The sequence below is a fragment of the Mchenga conophoros genome, linkage group LG15, assembly GCF_057382185.1.
Source record: "Mchenga conophoros isolate Kocher_MC1m ecotype Shallow Benthic linkage group LG15, M_conophoros_male_GT1.1, whole genome shotgun sequence".
Classification (NCBI taxonomy): domain Eukaryota; kingdom Metazoa; phylum Chordata; class Actinopteri; order Cichliformes; family Cichlidae; genus Mchenga; species Mchenga conophoros.
In genome coordinates, this window is record NC_140540.1 from 26,621,929 (window position 1) to 26,643,855 (window position 21,927).

A 21,927-nucleotide genomic window follows, 5' to 3' on the forward strand; every position below is an offset into this window, starting at 1 on the left:
TCCGGATATGATTCTGATACAGCGACCACAATCCTGAGACTGTGCAACACCTCTTCTGGATCTGTTCATACGCTAGAACATTTTGGAAAGACTTCAGTAGATTCATTGCTGGACATCTCTATAAAGACTTTACTGTGAAATGAGAAAATGTTGTATTTTGTTTCTTTTGAAGGCAAAAAAGGAAGATGTTTACTTTATAATAAACTTGTTAGTTATCTTAGCTAAATTTTATTTTCACAAATGCAAATACAGTAACAAAAAGCCTAATTTTAAACATTACTATAATGATGTTTTATGTTACATAAAATTGATTAGTGGATCACTTAACAAAAAGGCTATGAAAACTATTACTATTTGTAGTAATTACCAATTATTTGAATGTTTGTAATTCTTTGTATTACACCCCCTGGTATATGTTAATTTTGTTCTGGTTGTACACATGTTCTGTATACTATTTCTTAATAAAGTTTAATATTTAAAAGAAAATGTGCACGTTAGCATATGCTACTTCCGGTGCGGAAACTCCTGTGGGGAGCTTTGTTTCCGGTGTCCTATTCGTGCCCTGTTTACGGTCCAAAACAAGTTAAGCAAATGAATGAATCAAGCGGCAATTTACATTTCTATAGATGTCTCGGGCATTTACCCAATATATCTGTAAATGATGTTCATCGACTTGTCGATATTTTCCCCCGCGCCTCAGAGCAAAAGAGAAAAGGGATTCAAATGTTATATTTCTCAGCTGTCCCTCGTTTATCACGGGTGTTATGTTCTAAAAAATAACCAGCGATAGGTGAAATCAAGTAGCCAATTTTATTTTTTGTGGTGCAAAACGTTTCGTCCTTATCGTGAGCATACAGTACTGCACTTCAGAGTCACACTGCTAGCGATCGATGCAGCGATTCTGTACTGTACAGGAGAGACGTCACGGAGGAGATTGTCTGCAGCAATCGGGACGCAGGACACAATGTGACGTAAAAAAAAAAAAAGCATGCAAACTTGCACTGAAAATTCTGCGAAACAGTGAGGTGAAAGGTGAACCGCGTTATAGCGGGGGGACCGCTGTAATTTTGAAGGTAAGTCACAAAATACCCTTTGTAAATACTAATGTATAGAAACCGTTACCAGCAATCATTCATTTTTTGTGTGGCTTTTTTCACGGTTTGTTAACATGCTGTGTAGGTGTGTACTTGACTAGCTGATCTCAACATAACGGGAAACATCTGGTTTGACTATTCTTCACCTGTAGTTTGAATGCTGAACATTTGCCTGTTTAAATCATAAGACCAGTCACTATACAGAGATGTGCTTCTGAATGTGGACGATGTGTCTTCTGCATGTAGTGATGCAGTTCTGCTTGTGTTGAGTGATGTAAACAACTGATCGATCTAAATGCTTTAAACGTTAAAATTGATCATTAGATATTTTATGACACAACACTGGTGAGTGTTCCCACCTTCTGCTCTTTGTAACTTAACACGATCTTTCCGTTTTCAAATTTTTTTGAACATGATTTTGGAGTATATCTTCGTAGTAGCGATTGACCGCAAAGTAAAGCTACCGGAAATGTACAACCCCACATCCGGTCTCAAACCAGGAAGTTATCATTTTCTCGTGCACAGGGTCTATTAAGCGACCACTTTCAGTTACTTTCAGAAATCGCGAACCCGGAAATACGAATGATACTCATAGAAACTCACCAGTCAGCGTTTAAGTAACATGAAAGACAAAGCCCAGAGAGTACAGTAGAACAATGATTAATTATTATTAATTATCGAGGGCTCGCTAAATCCTCTGCTTTGTCTGTGAGGTGAACCTCCTCCGTGTTTATTCTCCTGTCAGAGTGGATCATCACCTCAGTGGAGGATCTGTGCAGCTCTGCGGAGGATCGGGATGCTCTCCATGTCCTCCTCCTCCTCCTGCTGCTGCTCCTCTTCCTCCTCCTCCTCGCAGACTCAGACCATTCAACACCCTGGATCCTCTCCCGTCCTCAGACCCGGACCCGCGTCCTTAACCCGGGATTTAAACCTGGACTGCAGCCTGTGAGGGGCAGATCAGGGTGCGAGGCGGGGGAGCTGGGGGAGCTTCTTGGACGTGGATCCAGCGCGCGTGCGTCTGACCACGAGTTCGTGTTTGTTTATAAAATAACGCGAAACAAAAAACGTGTTTCTCCTTTTAAGATGACGGATCCGTTGTCTTTTTTCCGACTCCTTATTAAAAGATTCACGCGGAGACCCTGAACGCGGCACCGGCAGCGCGCGTACACCTCCGGTTTATGTTTCAGTCTTTTGTACCTGCGCGCTCACCTGTGTGGACGCATGTCTCAGATCCAGCACGCGGCTCTGGACCAGCAGGGCCGGTACAACCAGATCTGCACCCGTGGCGGCAGCTGCCCGCCCCCCGCAGACGGTTCCGAGCCGGCCCACTGCCCCGGCCACAGGAGCCGGAGTCCCCGCAAGAAGTGGCAGGTGTTCCCAGGCAGGAACAGGTTCTACTGCGACGGCAGGATCATGATGGCCCGGCAGACCGGGGTCTTCTACCTGACCCTGGTCCTCATCCTGCTCACCTGCGGCCTCTTCTTTACCTTTGAGTGAGTAACAGCAGCTTATAGTCTAACGTGTAAAGGTTTGAAGGTGACCTTTGACCCCAGCTGAAGGCCCCTGTGAGGTCACAGAAATAAAAAGGCCCTAAAATAAAACTTCAAATATCCGGTTAAGAGTTTCAGGGAGGATTATATTTTGTTCCTGAATGACTAAAAAGAACTCAAATAAACAGATCAGAGTCATCAATCTGGGATTAAATTCACATTTTCTAAGTTAATTTCAGCACTTCCTAATAATTTTAATAATTTAATGTTCTGTTTTCAATAATTTCACCAAAGTAGTTCGGAAAGATTAAAGTCTAATGTATCGTTGTGGGAGGAATGTTCTTTTATTTTGAAGCCATCATTCTGGTGCTTTTATTTTGGAGTTTTTGTCCAGCTTGGTGAAGAAGAGCAGCAGTTTTGTCTCTGAGCTCAGGTGTGTTTACCTAGATCAGGCTGAAGTCATCTTCAGTTTCTTCCTGATGTTAGAACTCATGAAAGCTAAAAGGAGACACCGAATCCTACTGACTGTTAATCTGAAAACACTGAAAAGGGCTTTGAGTCTTTCACTCTTTGACTCTTTGATGCTTTGGGTCTTTGCCCTGTGTGTCTGATTTTGTTGGGTTTTGTGTAAAAACAGTGAACAGTTTCAGGTTCAGCTTCAGCTCATAATAAATTATTTTTTAGTAGAAAATGAGAGTCAAACTAAATGAAGCGGTGCTGTAATAAATCCTCCTTCAGGTTAGTTCCTTGGTTCATGCAGAGCTAATTATCCCGGGTTTTACCTCCGACCTGATTTAATAACAGTGTGAATAAAAAAGAAAAGAAAGTAGTCCTCAGGGACGTCTGGAGGGTTAGTTTTATTTTATTTTTCTTCCTCCCACATTCCTCTTGGTGACTTCCCTTCAACAGCATCCCCGTGCTTCCCGTTTCCACGGTAACTGTCTCCTGCAGCTCATGTCACTACGGTAACAGCAGGAGATGGAATGGGGGTGGGAGGTGGGGGGGTTGTAAACCTGAGACGTCTCTGACGCCTCCGCCAAAGACTCAAAGTACCAGCGAAGAAAGAAAAAGCTTGGTGAGAGTAACATGAATTTAAAAACATATAAACCTAAAGAAGTCTGCAAACCAGATTCAAGGCTGATAGGCAGTATAGATACGCATGCACTGATACGTTACCATATAAAGTACACCGAGACTAAATTTCCTAAATGATCTGAAATGTAAAAAGTGAAGAAAAAAACAAATTATTTTTGGGGCTCTTCTACAGGGAGTGCAGAATTATTAGGCAAATGAGTATTTTGTCCACATCATCCTCTTCATGCATGTTGTCTTACTCCAAGCTGTATAGGCTCGAAAGCCTACTACCAATTAAGCATATTAGGTGATGTGCATCTCTGTAATGAGAAGGGGTGTGGTCTAATGACATCAACACCCTATATCAGGTGTGCATAATTATTAGGCAACATCCTTTCCTTTGGCAAAAAGAAGAACTTGACAGGCTCAGAAAAGTCAAAAATAGTGAGATATCTTGCAGAGGGATGCAGCAGTCTCAAAATTGCAAAGCTTCTGAAGCGTGATCATCGAACAATCAAGCGTTTCATTCAAAATAGTCAACAGGGTCGCAAGAAGCGTGTGGAAAAACCAAGGCGCAAAATAACTGCCCATGAACTGAGAAAAGTCAAGCGTGCAGCTGCCAAGATGCCACTTGCCACCAGTTTGGCCATATTTCAGAGCTGCAACATCACTGGAGTGCCCAAAAGCACAAGGTGTGCAATACTCAGAGACATGGCCAAGGTAAGAAAGGCTGAAAGACGACCACCACTGAACAAGACACACAAGCTGAAACGTCAAGACTGGGCCAAGAAATATCTCAAGACTGGTTTTTCTAAGGTTTTATGGACTGATGAAATGAGAGTGAGTCTTGATGGGCCAGATGGATGGGCCCGTGGCTGGATTGGTAAAGGGCAGAGAGCTCCAGTCCGACTCAGACGCCAGCAAGGTGGAGGTGGAGTACTGGTTTGGGCTGGTATCATCAAAGATGAGCTTGTGGGGCCTTTTCGGGTTGAGGATGGAGTCAAGCTCAACTCCCAGTCCTACTGCCAGTTTCTGGAAGACACCTTCTTCAAGCAGTGGTACAGGAAGAAGTCTGCATCCTTCAAGAAAAACATGATTTTCATGCAGGACAATGCTCCATCACACACGTCCAAGTACTCCACAGCGTGGCTGGCAAGAAAGGGTATAAAAGAAGAAAAACTAATGACATGGCCACCTTGTTCACCTGATCTGAACCCCATTGAGAACCTGTGGTCCATCATCAAATGTGAGATTTACAAGGAGGGAAAACAGTACACCTCTCTGAACAGTGTCTGGGAGGCTGTGGTTGCTGCTGCACGCAATGTTGATGGTGAACAGATCAAAACACTGACAGAATCCATGGATGGCAGGCTTTTGAGTGTCCTTGCAAAGAAAGGTGGCTATATTGGTCGCTGATTTGTTTTTGTTTGGTTTTTGAATGTCAGAAATGTATATTTGTGAATGTGGAGATGTTATATTGGTGTCACTGGTAAAAATAAATAATTGAAATGGGTATATATTTGTTTTTTGTTAAGTTGCCTAATAATTATGCACAGTAATAGTCACCTGCACACACAGATATCCCCCTAAAATAGCTAAAACTAAAAACTAACTAAAAACTACTTCCAAAAACATTCAGCTTTGATATTAATGAGTTTTTTGGGTTCATTGAGAACATGGTTGTTGTTCAATAATAAAATTATTCCTCAAAAATACAACTTGCCTAATAATTCTCCACTGCCTGTAGACTAGATTCTCTTTATAATCCTTTATTTTAAACATGAACCCTCAGCCCCCAGTCTGTAACCCAATGAGTAAAATATATGTAATAAATCATTCATGTCACTTTTGTTCACTGTGTTTGGTTCAGTACTGAAGTACATATACTAGTGTTAAAAATACTGCAGTAAAAGTTGAAGTACTGATTCAACTTCTTTACTCGAGTAAAAGTAAAAAGTACTGGCTCTGAAATGTACTTAGAGTAAGAAAAAAAGCAGCTCTTTGGAAGGCGTTTCTGTTTTTGGAAAAAGCTAACAGCTTTGTGTTATAATAATGTACTAATAAAATAGTATCAGTAGATGGGAATACAAACTTTACTTTAACTTGTGATGCTAATTACACTCAGCTTAAATCTGCAGAAAAGAAAAGTAAAATAGAGATATTTATGTTTTCTAGTGCCTCCACTGTAGAGGGGGACTTTACCTCTAAACAGGAAAATGTGTACATTCATGGGTTAAAGTGGATTCAGCAGGTGGGGTGTGTGTGTGTGTGTGTGTGTGTGTGTGTGTGTGTGTGTGTGTGTGTGTGTGTGTGTGTGTGTGTTTTTGTAGTGTACAGGCTGTGATCACCTGACCTGCTTCTCTTTGTGGATGTACACACCAGAATTCAAACAGATGTGAGCAGATGTTTCCTGAGTTGTCCTACTCTGACAGTACACTGTTTGTACTGTCTTTATATTAGACACTATACAACCATCATCAACTGAAATTCATATGAATCTCTGCTACACTTGATATAAGCTAACTGTGACCATGAAACCACAGCCACTGTGCACCAGTCACACACTGTTCTTTACTGTAAATCCACCACAGTGCAGCAAACTAACCTGATTTTCATGCAGCCTTTAAATAACACAGTCTGCCTCAGTTTGTCACATGTCACATGTACAGATTTAAAAACACGAGGACTTACATGTGAGCTGTAAATGAGCAGTCCTTCCCTTTAAATCTAAGCGCTCTTCTTCCTCTCCTGTCCTGTCTTTCTTATCTTTCTCCATCTCTGAGTGAAGCTCTCTTTCTTTTCTCTCCCTGTAAAATACAGCAGCTGGATCTTTACCTAGCAACACACTGTGTCAGATTACCTGACACCTAAAAAAACGTTACTCCCTTTATGCTCACTCCTCTTCTGCAGCACTAGCTAGATGCTGAAGTACCGGGAACACAACTTACCTGTAGTCATTTCAAACAGAAAATTGATCCTCTGCTTTTTAATATTTACATTTTTCACCTATTTAAGAATAAATCAATCATCAGAATAATGTAGATTACATCCATGACTGATTCTAATAGTTGCAAAGTTTCCTGTTGTCCTGTGGTGTTGCAGAGTACAGGGACTGTTTGTATAAAAAAGGAAAATTAGTTTTTCCTCCAGTTCATCCTTCAGAACTTTATTCTTCTCCACCAGGAAGAAGCTTCGTCCCCAGCTGTAGAAACTCTTACATCAGTTTAGAGGAAAACTGTCTCATGGGATCCATTTTTGGGCTACAGCCCATTTCTTCTATCTCCTCACCAGCTAGCCTCAGTTAGTTAGCTTAAACTGCTAACAGACTATAACAAAAGCACCGAGTCTCTGTAGTAACTGAGAAGCTTCAGCAGAGCAGCATATGTTGTTTTTATCAATATATTTGAAACATTTATTAAACACTTTATTGGACAAAATAAGAGTATCTTTCCTCCCTTCCAGTATCACAGTGTACTGATTCATGTCATGATCCATGTCACCAGACTGTGGCCAAAACAAAATCCAGCTGATACCCACATTTACCTTCCTGAATGACCCAGAAGCCCCAATTCCACAGAGTCTGTGAAATACTAATGGCATGACCATTTTCACTCAATTTAAAAAACACCAGAAATGTGATTTAAAACCGTTTCTGTCCTCGAAGCTAAAAAACGAAGAAGAGACAGAAAAGCCTCCTGAAGTGTCCTGAAGAACTCACATTTGTTCTCATGTTTCTCTCCGTGTTTCCTCAGCTGTCCTTTCCTGGCGTCCAACCTGACCCCGGCCATCCCGGCGGTCGGCGGCGTTCTCTTCATCTTCGTGATGGGGATGCTGTTCAGGGCAAGTTTCAGCGACCCCGGCATTTTACCCCGAGCGACACCAGACGAGGCCGCCGACCTTGAGCGACAGATTGGTGAGCAAAGAGCGACGGGCGTTACGAGACGTTAGAAACATGGTCGTTATATGTTCATGTTCCTCTGCAACACTCACAAGTCTGATTTAATAAACATTTAACAGTTTCTGACAGAAAAAACAGAATTCATACAAAAACTGTAGATTTGTTTAAAGTTTGCTAACAGGTTTTTCCTGAACCTTTCCCAGCATAAAGTTACAGGAAAGAAAAAATGTTAAAGATTATAAGAAGACAAATTAATGGATGAAAATCTGAAAGAAATTTTCTGTAAAAGACACAAAAAAAATTTGTATTAAAATATTTTTAGAAAGTGACCTTGATGCAGAGGTTTAGTTGCTGCTCGCTCGCTTTCTCACATGTTTCTGTGAAGATCAATCAGAAACATTCGATAAGTTTTACAGTTTATGGTAACTTAATGAGGCATACGTGAACAGTCTGTATTTTCAGTCCTCATCTTTGTTACTTGTGCAGTCCTCTGTGGTGTGCAGCCTCTGGGCCAAATCCTGATTGATGGAGATCCCGCCTCATCATTAAAAGGACTGATCACAGACTCTCGATAGGATTAAAATCTGGGCATTTTACTGGCTGTGAATCCAAACTGCTGATTTGATGATCTCCTCTCAGTGATGTCTTTGGCCGATTCTCAGACTATCACCAGACGGCTCCTGGATGATGGAACGAGCTGGTGTTTGAGGACATTTTTAGTTTGGTTCATCCATAAAAAAGCTGGTGAGCTGAAAACAAAATAAAAGTCGGCACCCTTTCAAAGTAAAATGCTTGGATTAGATAAAGGTGAATGTGCCGAGTCACTTCATCACAGTTCTCATGATTATAATGAGAACTTCACAGGTTCAGCGTCTGTCAGACTCACTAATTATCTGAGTCACTGCAGGTCTGTGTGTGTGTGTGTGTGTGTGTGTGTGTGTGTGTGTGTGTGTGTGTGTGTGTGTGTGTGTGTGTGCGCTCAGTCACATGTCTCCACTCTCGTCTCTGTCTCAGGCGTTTCCACAGAAACTGAAGCTCTTGTATATTTTTAGAAGCCTTTTATTAAATTTTCTGGGTTGATTTATTTACTTTTTTCCTTCATGCTGGATCCAGAATCTGCTGCCGGTCAGCATGCCGCCGCTGTGCTCGCAGAACGACCAAACTTAGGCATCGCCTGCAAAACTCGCTCAGCTCAGTGTGTGAGAAATATGAGAGAAGGATGGAAATAGAAAGAGAGGTCAGGAGTGTTTTCTGTGACGCACAACTTAAAACAACATCCTAACATCATTTTTCAGGAAAAAAACCAAAGGTGAAGTCTTTAAAATTTTACAATATGAAAAATAAAAAGGTGAATTTAACAACTGTTTACAGAGACGGCGTTGATCTTTAAACCCTTTTAGACACTTTTAGCTCCTGGTTTTTGGTTTTCTGGCACATTTACAGGAACATCACAGAAAATCATTTAAAAAACACTTAAAGGCATTTCATAATTTTGTATAATTTTATGTGTGTGTTGCTGCACAGCTGTCTTTGTGGAGACTTGTGTTCAGTCTCTATGAGGACATTTCTGGAAGGCAGGGATATTTTTTGGAAATTCAGAATTATTTTTTAACTTTTGCTTTATGGAGAAAGACAGTTGCATCGTCAAAAGTGGGCCCATTTCTGAGAGGAACATGTTTGTTTTTGTTTTTTTGCATAAAATGGGGCCATTTTCTTCGAAATTCCCAGGCAGGGCCACAGGCTGGTCCCAGTGAGGGTTGCTTCAGGAAAGCCATTCAGCATAAAATCTTTGCCAAATCAAACATGTGCGTCATCAGTAAGAGCGACCACTGCTGCCCAGTTAGGACACTGGTTTGGAAAACGAGGGCATTAAGTGAGATCCTCACTTTGGGACAGACTTTTAACAGTCTGTTTGAAGGCTCCCACACTCGTTTCTGTCGCACACTGTTCAGGTCCTGTTAACAAAGCACCAAATCACAGCAGCAGTCGTCTCAAAGTGTTTTATATTGAAGGTAAAGGCCCTACAATATACAGAGGAAAGCCCCACGATCAGACGACTCCCTTTGAGCGAGCACTTGGTGACAGTGGGAAGGAAAAACTTCCATTAAGGTCTCGGGAAGGTATTAAACTAATGAGAATCCCCACAAAGGCCCAAATACATTCCTGTGTGAGTGAAATCAGCTGATTTTATCTTAGAAAGAAGAACAAAACTCCAGATTTACTGAAAAAGAAAATAAAAATAATTCTGTTCTGAATCTGAAAGGTCAGGGCGAAATGTCACGGGCTGCCTCTCTGTACGGGGTCGTCACATTACCCATCTGCTGCGCGCTTTCAGACTCTGCAGGATGCTCCAGGCCGCCTCCTCGGACCCGAGAGGTTCTCATCAACGGGCAGGCGGTCAAGCTGAAATACTGCTTCACCTGCAAGATCTTCAGGCCGCCCCGAGCATCGCACTGTAGCCTGTGCGACAACTGTGTGGGTCAGTGCGTGTCTCCCTGTGTGTCACAGCCTTAGCTCAGTGCTAAAGCTGCTGGCTGTGCTGCTTGATTCCAGCTTTAAATTAAACATGAGATCAGACTTTCTGATGATTTTCCTCCCACAGAGCGCTTCGACCATCACTGTCCGTGGGTGGGGAACTGCGTCGGGCGGAGGAATTATCGCTTTTTCTACCTGTTTATCCTCTCCCTGTCCCTCCTCACTGTCTTCATCTTCGCCTTCGTCATCACACACGTCATCCTCAGTGAGTAACGGCACCGCCCCCACACACATTTTCCTCTGTGGTCTCTACATCGACCGTAGTTCTGTTAGTTAGGTTAATGTTCTGCAGAGATTCGTGCATGTTTGCGCTCAGACGACATAAAAACTTTATTTATAGAAGCTCCTCTGATACTTTTTGGCAGGAAGTAAAAACTGAGAAAATATTTCAAAGAAAAAAGGAGAAGAAGCAGAAACGTGGACGAAATAAAGACTCTGATCAAACCAAAGCAAAGTTCTTTTTAGAGACGATCCTGGTGACCAAGTGAAACCGAAGAAAACCATCAGACAGGAAAGTAATCATCATTCTCCACAGTAAATAAAATAAAATATCTGGGCACACGGTTTTGTTGTTGTGCTGACGATGACAGGATATGCAGAGCTATCAGGAAGTGTTCAGGAAGAGGTCAGTTGACCAGCGAGTGCTGTGTCTCTGCAACGGTTTCTAATCTGTGTAATGTAACTCACCCATCAGTGACCTTCAGCCCCACCCACTGTCCTGTGATTGACAGGCTGATCAATGCGAGTCAGACAGACTGGGCCAGTTTTTTATGCTCAGAAAGCTGCAGATCAAAGTCCTGTTGGAAGAAACTCACCAGCTGATTTAAACGTTTCCTCACTTTGACCCAAAGGTCGTTCTTCTCTTTGCCGTCTCTGTTTCTGGCTCGTATAGACTCAAACAGTCTGAATAGGTTCAGTCGTCTCATCATAGGTTCATTCTCGTTGGTCCCTCTTGTCTCAATCCGGGTCCTCAGGTTAGTGCCAGTCTTTGTTTGGTCGTGACTTTGATTCTGGCCTTGCAGGAGTTCTCGGACTTGTTTCAGTGTTGTGGGTCTCGTGTTGGTTTTGTGAGTCTTTAAATTAAGATTAGTCCAGATCTTAATTGTGATTTTCCTTGTTTGAATCTTGCCTGGTGGTCTTTTTGCTGTGGGTGTTTCTCAGGCTAAGCTTCATCCCTGTTTGACGACAAAGATGTTTGATTGTGAAACCATGTTTGTGGAATTCTCTTCTTTCCTGTTTTTGTGGAAATCCACATAAACTGGTTGCTGCCTGGGAGGAACTGTAGCACAGATCATTGACTTTGTGTTTCTGGATCTAAAAGCGCCTGCTGATTTCTCTCTGTCTCTGACCTAATTTTGCACTTAGGCTGCGGATGTTTTTTTCCTGCCCTGCAGGTCCAAACCGTCAGGAACCCGAAGCCTCGAGCTGCCGCCGTCTGAAACTAATGACTGGCAGACTGGCTGAGATGAAGACGCAGCTTCCTCTGAGGGCTGCGCCGCTGGTTTTCTGTTTTTGGCTGTTGTGACTTTGATATAAATGCAGGGAGCTGTGACATCAGCCATCTGTTTTCAGCAGTTTACATCTTTAAGATGACGACCGAATAAGCAGTTGTTGCCTATCCTCACTGACGCACCCAAACATAAATGCACTATACACAGGAAAACAGAGGGTTGGTTGACACCAAGGCAGAGGAAGATCCGCAGCAGCAACTGAGCCCAGAAATGTATTCATGTGGACGTAGAAAATAAAGACACGTAGATGTTTCTACCTGGTCACATTGAAACAGAGCATTCAGTCGGGCTCTGTTTCAGGGCTCTTTAATGATTGGATGCTGTAATGTTCTTTATAATGAGAGCAAGACTGTAGGCAGTGAGGACTGAACACTTCAGCCCAGATGATGGTTTTCTCTCTCTGTGTTCTGCAGGATCGAACCAGACGGGTTTCCTGGGCGCGCTCAAAGACAGCCCAGCCAGATATCCTTCCCCATGGACAGTTTCAGCTCCTTTTTATTCTGAAAACAACTTTCAATTGTTCACATGCAAAATATTCCTCCTTCTTCTTTTACTCCATCTTGGTGCAGCCCTTCAGACCATCATCTGTCTGAAACAAGCTGTTGTAGCTCCTCCCCCTGACAGCCCACTCTCTACTAGCCTCTGGAAGCCTGTTGAGGGGCAGCACTCGGTGCTTTTCCATTGTAAGTGTGTAAGGAGCTGATGGAGGACACATTCAGATATTTTCATAGAAAAATAAAAACAGGTTCCATTTGAAGACTGTGAACTTAAACATGCCTCGTATTACAGGAAGGTTTGGACGCACTCGTACTCTTTAGTCATTTTACATTTTCCATAAATGATTGCAAGCATTTAGTTTTGGTTCTGTAATATCAGCACAGTCATGGCCACGTTCACCTCCTCAAGCATCTACAGTCTGATTCATTTGGTGCGCAGCCATAAAGACACCAGCCGGTCCTCCATCACTGACGTGCATTACATTTAACATCAGGTTAGTTTGTGTTTCTTACAGTAATTGTTCTTCCGGCTTCTCAGTTGTGATTTTTCCAGTTTTGTTGGAGAAATAAAGAGTAGAGTCTGCCTGCAGCCGCCACAGAAAATCAAACCCGGGCGTTAATTACCCCTCATACGGCTTCCTTCCAAAATCAATCCGTCTGTTGCTGTCACCATCAGCTGTGACCACTGGTCAATATGTCCCACAATGTACTGCCAAGGTCAAATTCGCTGACCCTGTCACACCAGAAACAGTAAATCTTCTGTTTCTGCCATTTTCAGTTTTTACTGCAAATAAAATCACTTCAGTTCGTTAATGCAGACGCACAGAAATCCTCCCGTAGCTCCACTTTATCCCCCATCCAAAGACCCGAGTCAGTCCTTGACCCTGCTCTGCACCGTCCTGGAGGTGGTGGTGTGTTTCTTCTCCATTTGGTCCATTGTCGGCCTGTCAGGCTTCCACACCTACCTGATCAGCTCCAACCAGACCACCAACGAGGACGTGAGTATACCTGAGGTTCGAGGACCTAAACGTGAAAAGGGCCTGCAATGTTTCTGATACTCTTGTCTGGTCCAGATTAAAGGGTCCTGGTCCACCAAACGAGGGAAGGATAACTACAACCCGTACAGCTACGGGAACATCCTGACCAACTGCTGTGCTGCCCTCTGTGGACCTCTACCTCCCAGGTCAGTAACCAGCTCTAAAAACAGGACTAGACTGTGCTTATAATCAGGACTAAAACCAGGAATACAGAGAGTTATGTGCAGGGCTAAAGGAGATTAAATGAAGAATTGAGAGTAGGAGTAACTCTGGGCTGCTCTGAGGTGAAACTGATCAAAGTCTGAAATCCAGCATGAGCTCTGCACTGATCACTGAAGGTGTTACTAAAATCAGGACCGACTGATAGTTTTCAGGAATACATGAAATGAATCCCGGTCTAAGAAGGATTAAATAGATCAGGATTATAAAAGACTTAAGTGCACTGACATTAGTCCTAAAACAGGGCTCAAATTTAGACTACAGTTAGGACTAAAAACAGGATTAACATTTGAACTAAAATCAGCACTGAAACCATGACTAAATTAAGCACCAAGCTTAGAACTAAAGTCAGGACTAAAGAGAGTTCTTCAGGACTTTACTTTGAGCTAAAATTGGGAATAAAAAATCTGGAGTACTTTGCATTGTATTTAGAAATGACCTGTAATCACTGTAATCTGTGCTTAAAGCTGAACTGAGGTCAGGATTGAAATGACTTCAGTAATAAACAAACAGCCGTGTTGTTGGATTCGATGGCTGGAGCTTTGCAGCCTCAGTTGTTTGTTCCTGGAAGTCGGAGCTCCAAGAAACAAACAAGCTTTTCTTTCTTGGTTTACACCTGAAAACTTTGCCTTGCTGCTCCTGCTGAAGCTGCTGATGTTTCGCTCTGCCGGTCTCTGAACATAAAGGTGCTTCAGGCGGTCTCTCTTCTTCCCCCTCCTCTCCGCAGACGCCAAGTTTCTGTGTTTAACGAGGACAGTCTTCAGCTGAGACCTTGCACAGAGTAATTACAGCCCTCACGGCTTCCCGTCTCTCAGCTGACTGTCGGCTCGTCTTCTGCACAGAATTAATCAAAAGAACGATCAGAGCGGCCGAGCGATGGCTCTCCTTCATCGTTACCGCCTCCTCGCTTCCATGAGCTCCTATGTTTCCATCCCACCTGCCGTATATCATCATTACAGCGGGAGACCTGGGCTGGGACTCTGCGACACGCTGCTGATACTTTTTATCGGTTTGTCAAAGCAGCTGATCGATGACGTCTTGCTCAGCACAAAGTTAAGCTTTGGTTTCTAACTAAGCGCAGGAACAGACACAGACGGCATCCCAGTGCTTTTAATTATCTGATATATATACTGCATACTCGCCTTCTTTTATTCTCTGTGCTGTTGATCATTTCACCTCTGGTCAATGAGCTTCTATTGACTTCAGGGCTAACATCAGGTCTGTCTGCTGTGAATTTAAAGCTAAACAATCAAAAAACAGGATTAAGAGATTAAATAATCTGAACAGAATCAAACTGATTCCGGACTAAAGTTGGAACTAAAAGTAGAAATCATTTAACATTAGCTCAGGACTGCATTCATCACTGAAGCTAAAGCCAAACAGAATAAACTAATCAGGGTTACAGTCAGGAATGCTAGTACCTGACTTCAGCACTTAGCAGGACTAAGATCTGATTTGTGGTCTAAATGAAATAAATGAACCGGTGAAATCAGGACTAAGTCAGGCCTGCAGAGCACTCTTCAGAGAATTTTTGCAGTAAGCCCCAAAAGACACGACGGTTAGCACTAAAATCACTCATCCTTTGAACAGGATTGCATTAATATCCTATTTCAGGACTAATCCATACAGAGAGCAGCAAACAGTTAGTCCAACACAGAATTAGATAAAAGAAAAAAATTAAGCCGAGCAGCAGAAAGTATCTGTGTGCAGCTTGAGTGATCAGATCCCTGCAATGTGCACGGACTGTAAATTTCATTCTTCAGGAGCTCTCAAAGGAAACGTTGATCGGCCGGCCAGAAGCTTTTCTTGTCTCTCAGTCGCTCTGTGATCCGGCTGCTTTTAAAAAAATGACTGTTTGTTTTTGCAAATGAAATTTCTCTTTTTGTTGTCGTTAATCTTTGTGAATGTTTTTGAAATTATCTCCAGGAAAAATGTTTTGTAATATTTTCACATTTTTTCAGGTTTTTCAGGTTTGATCGTTGATCCGGCTCACTGAAGGACGCCTCTTATTTACTAAACATCATTTATTGAATGAATCCAACTGAAAAGAGTCTCGAGTGTTTTAAACAGTCAGTGAAGAATGTTGTGTAGAGAAGTGTTGGTGTTTGCAGCCCGGTGCCTCTGTGGAGATTCAGTTAAAGAGAAAACTGTGAAAAGAAAACAGTGACGAAGGGTTTTCCTCTGTGTCCGTGTTGTTTCGTCCTCTGAGGTCACAGACGGAGGAGACGAGGCTCTGATGATGCGTCCAGACGGGTCAGCAGGAGCTCTCTGACGAGGCACCAGCTTTAATATTAATATTAATAATGATGATGATGTGTAACAGCGAGCTGCCTCTGGGAGGATATGCAAGGAGGATTTTCAAAGTAAAAGGATGATGAGCATATGGAGCCTCATTATACAGTCTGCTTGTTTACTCATGGCTGGCTGCTCGCAGCGTTTGAACATGTCGACTCCACCTGCTTACAGGGCGACAGGTGGCGGCGTCCATCTGCATGCTCACAAACACAAAAACACACGTTTCAGGTCAAACTCACTTTTCCTGCAGCCACAGACTGATTTATTTAGCTGAATCTCCCAGATCGAGGTCGCCTGGATGATGTTGGACCGGGTGTTTGACCCAACGTCTCTCAACTTCATGTTCTAGCCTAGGCTCCCCCACCCCCCCAGAGACAGGATATTACTTGATCCTGAAGCCAGTTTTGGCCCCCAGGAGGGCGGGGATGTGCGTTTCTGGCCAGGCTGAACTGATCCCCTGGTCTCTTTACTGGTTTTGATTTCCTCAGAATGTGATTGTTTGTGATTCTTCTTTATCAGTCTGATTGACAGGAGAGGTCTGATCCAGTCCGGCACGCCGCAGACCGTCTCCCAGTCCAATGGCACCAGCAACAGCAGCTATGCCTCCACTCAGCTCCACAGCAACATGGTAGGTGAAGGACGCCGTCATACTGCCCGTTACTGATGCGTCACAGAGAAAAATCATCATAAGGATCTGAAACGCACGTATTCAAAACTGTTTGAATGTAGATTTTTGTTTTTCTTTACGTTTCTTGGGTGTAGAAAAGAAGCTAAAGCTGTTTGGCTGGTGTAACATAAAACAAACTGATAATAAAAGGTTAAAGGGGATAAAAATAAGTAAAAAACAGTAAAATGTGACTTTATTTTAATTATTTTAATTATTATACAGCACATGTTAAACTTCCAAAATTGATCAGAATGAACTGATCAGAATGACGTAAACATCGAAAGAGTAAAAACCTCTGATTGTTCATTTAAAGATGGCCTGGCTTAAAGCTGCATTCTTTCTTGGGTCCAGCAGGGGGCTCAGCCCTGATGATGCGCTGGTTTCGGTCTTTTCACTCATCCTGGAAACTTGAGCAGCTTTTGTGGCCATTCAGGTGAATGTGTTGTAAATAAAGTTTTATGGTGTTGAATGTCTCTCAGTGTGATCAGGATCAGTGCATCCAGAGCACTAAGTTTGTGCTGCAGGCTGCCACCACGCCTCTGCTGCACAGCGACCCCGTCGTGCTGGCCCCGCTGCCAGGTAAGACCACCACTCTGGGGGGCCCCTGCGCCTACCTGGCCCCTGCCCAGCCGTCCCTGCCATCCTGCGGAGGCGATGTCCTGACGCTGAGGGACGCCGCTGTCGACTCCCGCTGTCACCACCACCTGCACCTCCATCACCACCATCACCACCACCACTTTGTGAGTCCGGAGGAGACGCCATGTGCCACGCCACAGGGTGCCCTGCCCTGCCCCGCCCACCTGCACCTCCACCACCAACCCCACCCTGCCATCCCCTCCCCCATTGCCCTGTACGACCCTGCCAGTCAGGACGCTCTACACGAGGACTCGGTCAGGGGGCTAGTGAAGCTCAGCTCCGTCTGAATGTGACGTCCGTTGGACAGATTTTTACTGTCTATGTTAAAAAAACTAAACAAATAAAACAAACTGTTTCCAAATCGTGATGATAAAAACGAACACACCTCAGTAAAACATCTGATCACAAACTCAGCTGATGGGCTGGTGTCTCGGGTGAAGATTGTCCTCAGAGCAAAGACTTGTCTCCAGACGCCAGAGAAACGCTGACACTTTCTCCCTTTTAGACTTTTTGTCTTTGACGCTTCTCGATTTCACATTTTTTGTGACTTTGTTTGGCAGCTTTTAGAAAGTCCACCTGTTCTGCCCCGTTTGTCCTGTATTAAATATTACTTTAGTAAACTCAAGACACTTTCGCACAAAAGCACCTTTTCTGTTTGGACTTTTGTCTGAGGACCAAAGCTGGACTTGGTCCTCGTCCACTTTCCGTTCGTGTTTCATCCTTCGACCAACCTTCATTCTTTGAATTCCTGCTAAAAACGTTGAATCCAGAATAAGCTACTTCAATGCCAAACGTTCAGCTGCAGCAGCAGCAGGACCAAAACTACAAACTCTGACTTTTTATTTTATTACATATAATAAATAATATTTGATTGTTTTTTGGTTCTGATGGTAACTGGTTGGTGTTCTGAGACCAGCATTTGCCTCAGCCAATCAAGGTTTGTGATACAATGTCAACAAATAAAAAACAAAAAGCCAATTCAAAGATCAGTTTGAGCTGCATGATGATATTCAAATGTCTTCATGTCATCATGTTTCTGAGTCAGAGGAAAACTGAAGGTTTAGTGTTTGGTTTAAATGATGGACGAATCCATCATGCGTGTTTTTCCTGAGTACACATTCATGCGTTAGGATGCCCAGATGCACCACAGCAACATGGAGTCTTCATGTAGGCGTCTGTGTGCTGCATGGATGAGTTAACAAATTCCATTAACCTCCAATTAAAAGCTATACTCAGATGTAGGGATGGGTATCGTTTAGGTTTTATCCGATACCGGTGCCAAACCGGTACTTTTGAAACGGTGCCGGTGCTCAAACCGGTACTTAAAGAATGGAGAACACAAAATTGGTCCAAAAACCTCTCATGTTCAGCTGTTTATTTTGTAAAAAGATAACAATGTTAGCCTTTTCTGCAGCTATAGGGCATATATGGTATCACTCTTGGCTGGAAGCAGTGCTTAAATAATGGAAAAAACACAAACTTTGTCCAAAAACCTCTCATGTTTAACTGTTTCCCACTTTTTCTTTGGTCATTTTAGCCTTTTTAGCCAGGGTGAAGGGAGAATCTGCCATCAAACAAGAAGACAGCCACGTAACTACGACGGTGTTTGCTAGTTCACCTTACATGCATTAATGTAATAATGTGGTTAGCCTACTCAACGTAAATTACACACGGACAACATTAAGCGACTCACGCAGAGAAGAACGCTGCTGCCATCATCATCCGTCATCATTTCTGCTACACTGGCAGGGCTAGGGGCCAGGACTCTCCTCTTCGTGTTTTTGGGGGATGTTGCTAACTCAGGGTCCGATAACAGGCACCACACCCGCAGTAGATGTGCTCGGTGTGAGGTCTCGCAGCAAGCTATCAAATACGGCGCATTTTTCGGCTTTTAAAAAAAAAACACTATGCGTCGCCAGGTGTTTCATCGGATTTGAGGTGTTACCTCCTTTGACAGTATCACAGTATCACCTTAAAGCACTTGTTGCAGGCTGCTGAGTTTGCATCTTTTGCTGTGAAGTACAGCCAGACTTTTGACCGCTTCGCTTTGGGCATTTTTAATCTGTAGCTCTGCTCTAAAAGAACGTACGTACCTGGACCCGCCTACTATCCTCGGAAACGTAAAATGATTGGCTAGAATTCAAAGTGTATCACAGCTCAGGAAAAAAAAGCACCGAAATAAAGCACCGAAATGTGCGCTGCTTTTCGGTCTGGTTACTACCGTTTATGACAGAACTGGTGCCATCATGGCACCGGATACCGGTACCATCCCTACTCAGATGTTTATCACATGACAAGTAAATGGTACAAATGAACGAGCTAAGAAGCCACAAAGACGATCCTCAGCAGCTTTTTATAACAGGGGTGTTGTCATGAACACTGACTGGCTGAGGCAGATGTTGTCCTACCATATAGATGTTTATTTCTGAGGATAAGAAATTTCTGGAAAACTTGTGCAGATCTGAGTGGAGGGAAGCAACAACACTGCCAGACGTTCAGCCGAGGATTGCAGGTGCTTTTTGGATATCCCTGTGTTTAAAGTTGCTTCGTTTTTAGGCGAATAAATGGCCAGTATGACTTTATATGTTGTGTTGAAGAGATGTAAACTCAAGCTGAACGCTAGCTGGGCCGGGTGTTAACGTAATACCAGCTCTTACCACATGATGGTGCAGTCCCTGAGGGAAACCTTTAATTAACCTAGTAAGTCGTTAAGAACAATTTTATTTAAAATGACGACCAAAGTAAAAGGTCAAGTCTGTGAGAAAATGGGGATACAGCTAAAAACACACCTGCTGGTAAAATGCTGCCCCCTGGTGGTGAAAGCTTTTGGGGATAATGACAAAAAGCACCTTTAAATCATTGGGAAAACTTTGCTTGTGGTGTGGAGTGACAACGAACCAAACCTGTCTTTTATTCATACAACATAAACCACCCAATAAAACAAGTTTACACTCAGTTCATTTTCACACTTTTCCAAAGCTGTAGAACCAAAATAATCACCAAATGGTCCTATAATAAAATCATCAAATGAATTTAAAATCACATACACATAAAAAAAAAGCCAGACTCTCAGTGTTGGACCTCCTCCTGACCTCCTCATACACGCTGACCATGATGTGGAGCCATCTCTCCATCATACCTGTCCCTCTGATCTTCATACCTCAGCCTTTCCTCCTGTTCCCCTACGTTAAGAACGGCTTCCTGACAGGCGTCCTTCCACTGAGATCATTTCTGAAGAGGCTTCGGTGAGCAGTGGATGATCAGCTGAAGGTTCAGATCATTTCTCGGGTCCTGTTTCAGGTCTTTTTTTTTTTTTCCTGTTTCAGTAGTTTTTAAGGTCAGGACTTTCAGATACTGTTTATCAGTTATGCACAATCTTGCACTTAAGTCGTCATCATCCATCACTAATTAAAAAGCAACAAGAGAACAGATCTGATAAAGGACTTGTGCAAAAATATCAATCACAAAAGCGTGACAACTTCTCTGACTGATCTCAGTCTACCAGGTGAGGGTGCTCTTTATTCTACAAAACAGATGATTAAAGATACGTTTTTGGACAATGAGAAACAGTTTTTAAACTTTGCCTCTGTTCACCTCCATAGTCGATTTTAAATAAAACTAAAATGATGCAATGAAAATGAAGACAGCTTTAAATTAAGGGGTTTAACAAAAGTATTACATTAGCTATTTTGGAATTTTAGCCATTTTTATTCATGGTCCCCATTTTCAGAACTTTCCATAAAAGTAATTGAACAGTTGGTTGGTGAGGACACCTTCAGAGTCTTCATCAGCAGGGGGAGAAATGGACTCACTGATGATCGCCATGTTGGGTGGCCCTCACAGACTTTGTGATGTTCTCACTCCTCTCCTTTGAGAAAGTTTTTTTGTTTCATGTTCAGATCTTATTTCAGGACAAAATGTATATCACTGTTGTGTTAGAACAGCGGTCCCCAACCCCCGGGCCTCGGACTGGTACCGGTCCGTGAGTCGTTTGGTACCGTGCCGCGAGAGTTGAGGCTCAGGTGTGAAATGTATGGTTTTCAGGGTTTTTGTCGGTTTTCAGCGTTATTTTGTTATCGTTTTTATCGTTTACTCGGTTTTCCTGGGTCTTTCCACGTGTGTTATGAATAAATTGTTTATTCAGTACTGGTACTAGTTTTATTTTGTTGTATTTATCCGCAACACCTTAAAGGCCGGTCCGTGAAAATAATGTCGGGCATAAATCAGTCCGTGGCGCAAAAAAAGGTTGGGGACTGCTGTGTTAGAAGACAAATCCAGATAACTGTAGATTATTTATTGGCTGGAATCAAACAGTTTGAAGAATAGCTAATGTTTTATTGATTTCTTTAGAAAGAAAACTGTTTGAAAAACATCATCTCACTATTAAATTTATACGCAATAAGATGACATCAATGTTTGTTAGTTGTGTTGTTAGTTGTAATGTGTCTTGTCAGTTTATTACATTCTTCCTAATATACAGTGTTTCGCTAACATGGTTCCAAGATTCTGTCAGTGTTTCTGTGACTGTCTGGCTGCTTTCCATCCTACTGAACATATGAAGGAAATATAGATGACTGACTGTATAGCAGCAGCCTTCAGATGAGTCACTCGATAATTGATTGACAGGAAATTAATCCTAATTATTCAGATTGCAGGTTGTATTTTGTGCTTCACACAGGCTGTGTGCTGGCAGGGTTTAATGGATTTATTTGTTGTTGATGATACTAAACTGAATATTTTCATAATGATGACTCTGAATTCAGCTGCTGGAACCTCTAACTGATATTTGATGGGAAAACATTCAGTATAGAAGAAAACCAGAAGCCAGAATACTTGGTGTGAAGGTTTAACACTGCTGATCCTTTTGAATTGACTGAATATTAATGGACTGACGTTTCCAGTGACAGTGACTCAGTGTGTGTCCATGAATGCATCATGTATGCTGCAGTTTCATGGCTCCATCTAATGGACTGA

At 42.7% G+C, this 21,927-nt stretch overlaps 1 protein-coding gene across 1 annotated transcript; it reads left to right on the plus strand.

Moving 5' to 3' along the window:
- The first annotated feature begins 1,690 nt into the window (after positions 1-1,690).
- zdhhc14 (zDHHC palmitoyltransferase 14) lies at positions 1,691-21,697 on the plus strand. Its single transcript, XM_085245978.1, has 9 exons — positions 1,691-2,587; positions 7,411-7,571; positions 9,892-10,035; positions 10,159-10,296; positions 12,016-12,064; positions 12,995-13,097; positions 13,173-13,282; positions 16,170-16,278; positions 16,797-21,697. The coding sequence occupies exons 1-9, from the start codon at positions 2,316-2,318 to the stop codon at positions 17,238-17,240; spliced, it is 1,530 nt and encodes a 509-aa protein (XP_085102104.1). The 5' UTR covers positions 1,691-2,315; the 3' UTR covers positions 17,241-21,697.
- Positions 21,698-21,927: the final 230 nt, after the last annotated feature.

What these genes read in the sequence shown, in the direction of transcription:
- zdhhc14 (XM_085245978.1), top strand. Translation starts at nt 2,316, where the DNA reads ATGTCTCAGATCCAGCACGCGGCTCTGGACCAGCAGGGCCGGTACAAC. An exon ending in CTCAAAGACAGCCCAGCCAG is followed by an intron (nt 12,065 to 12,994) that starts ATATCCTTCCCC and finishes CCTGCTCTGCAC; the next exon opens with CGTCCTGGAGGTGGTGGTGT. An exon ending in TGTGGACCTCTACCTCCCAG is followed by an intron (nt 13,283 to 16,169) that starts GTCAGTAACCAG and finishes CTTCTTTATCAG; the next exon opens with TCTGATTGACAGGAGAGGTC.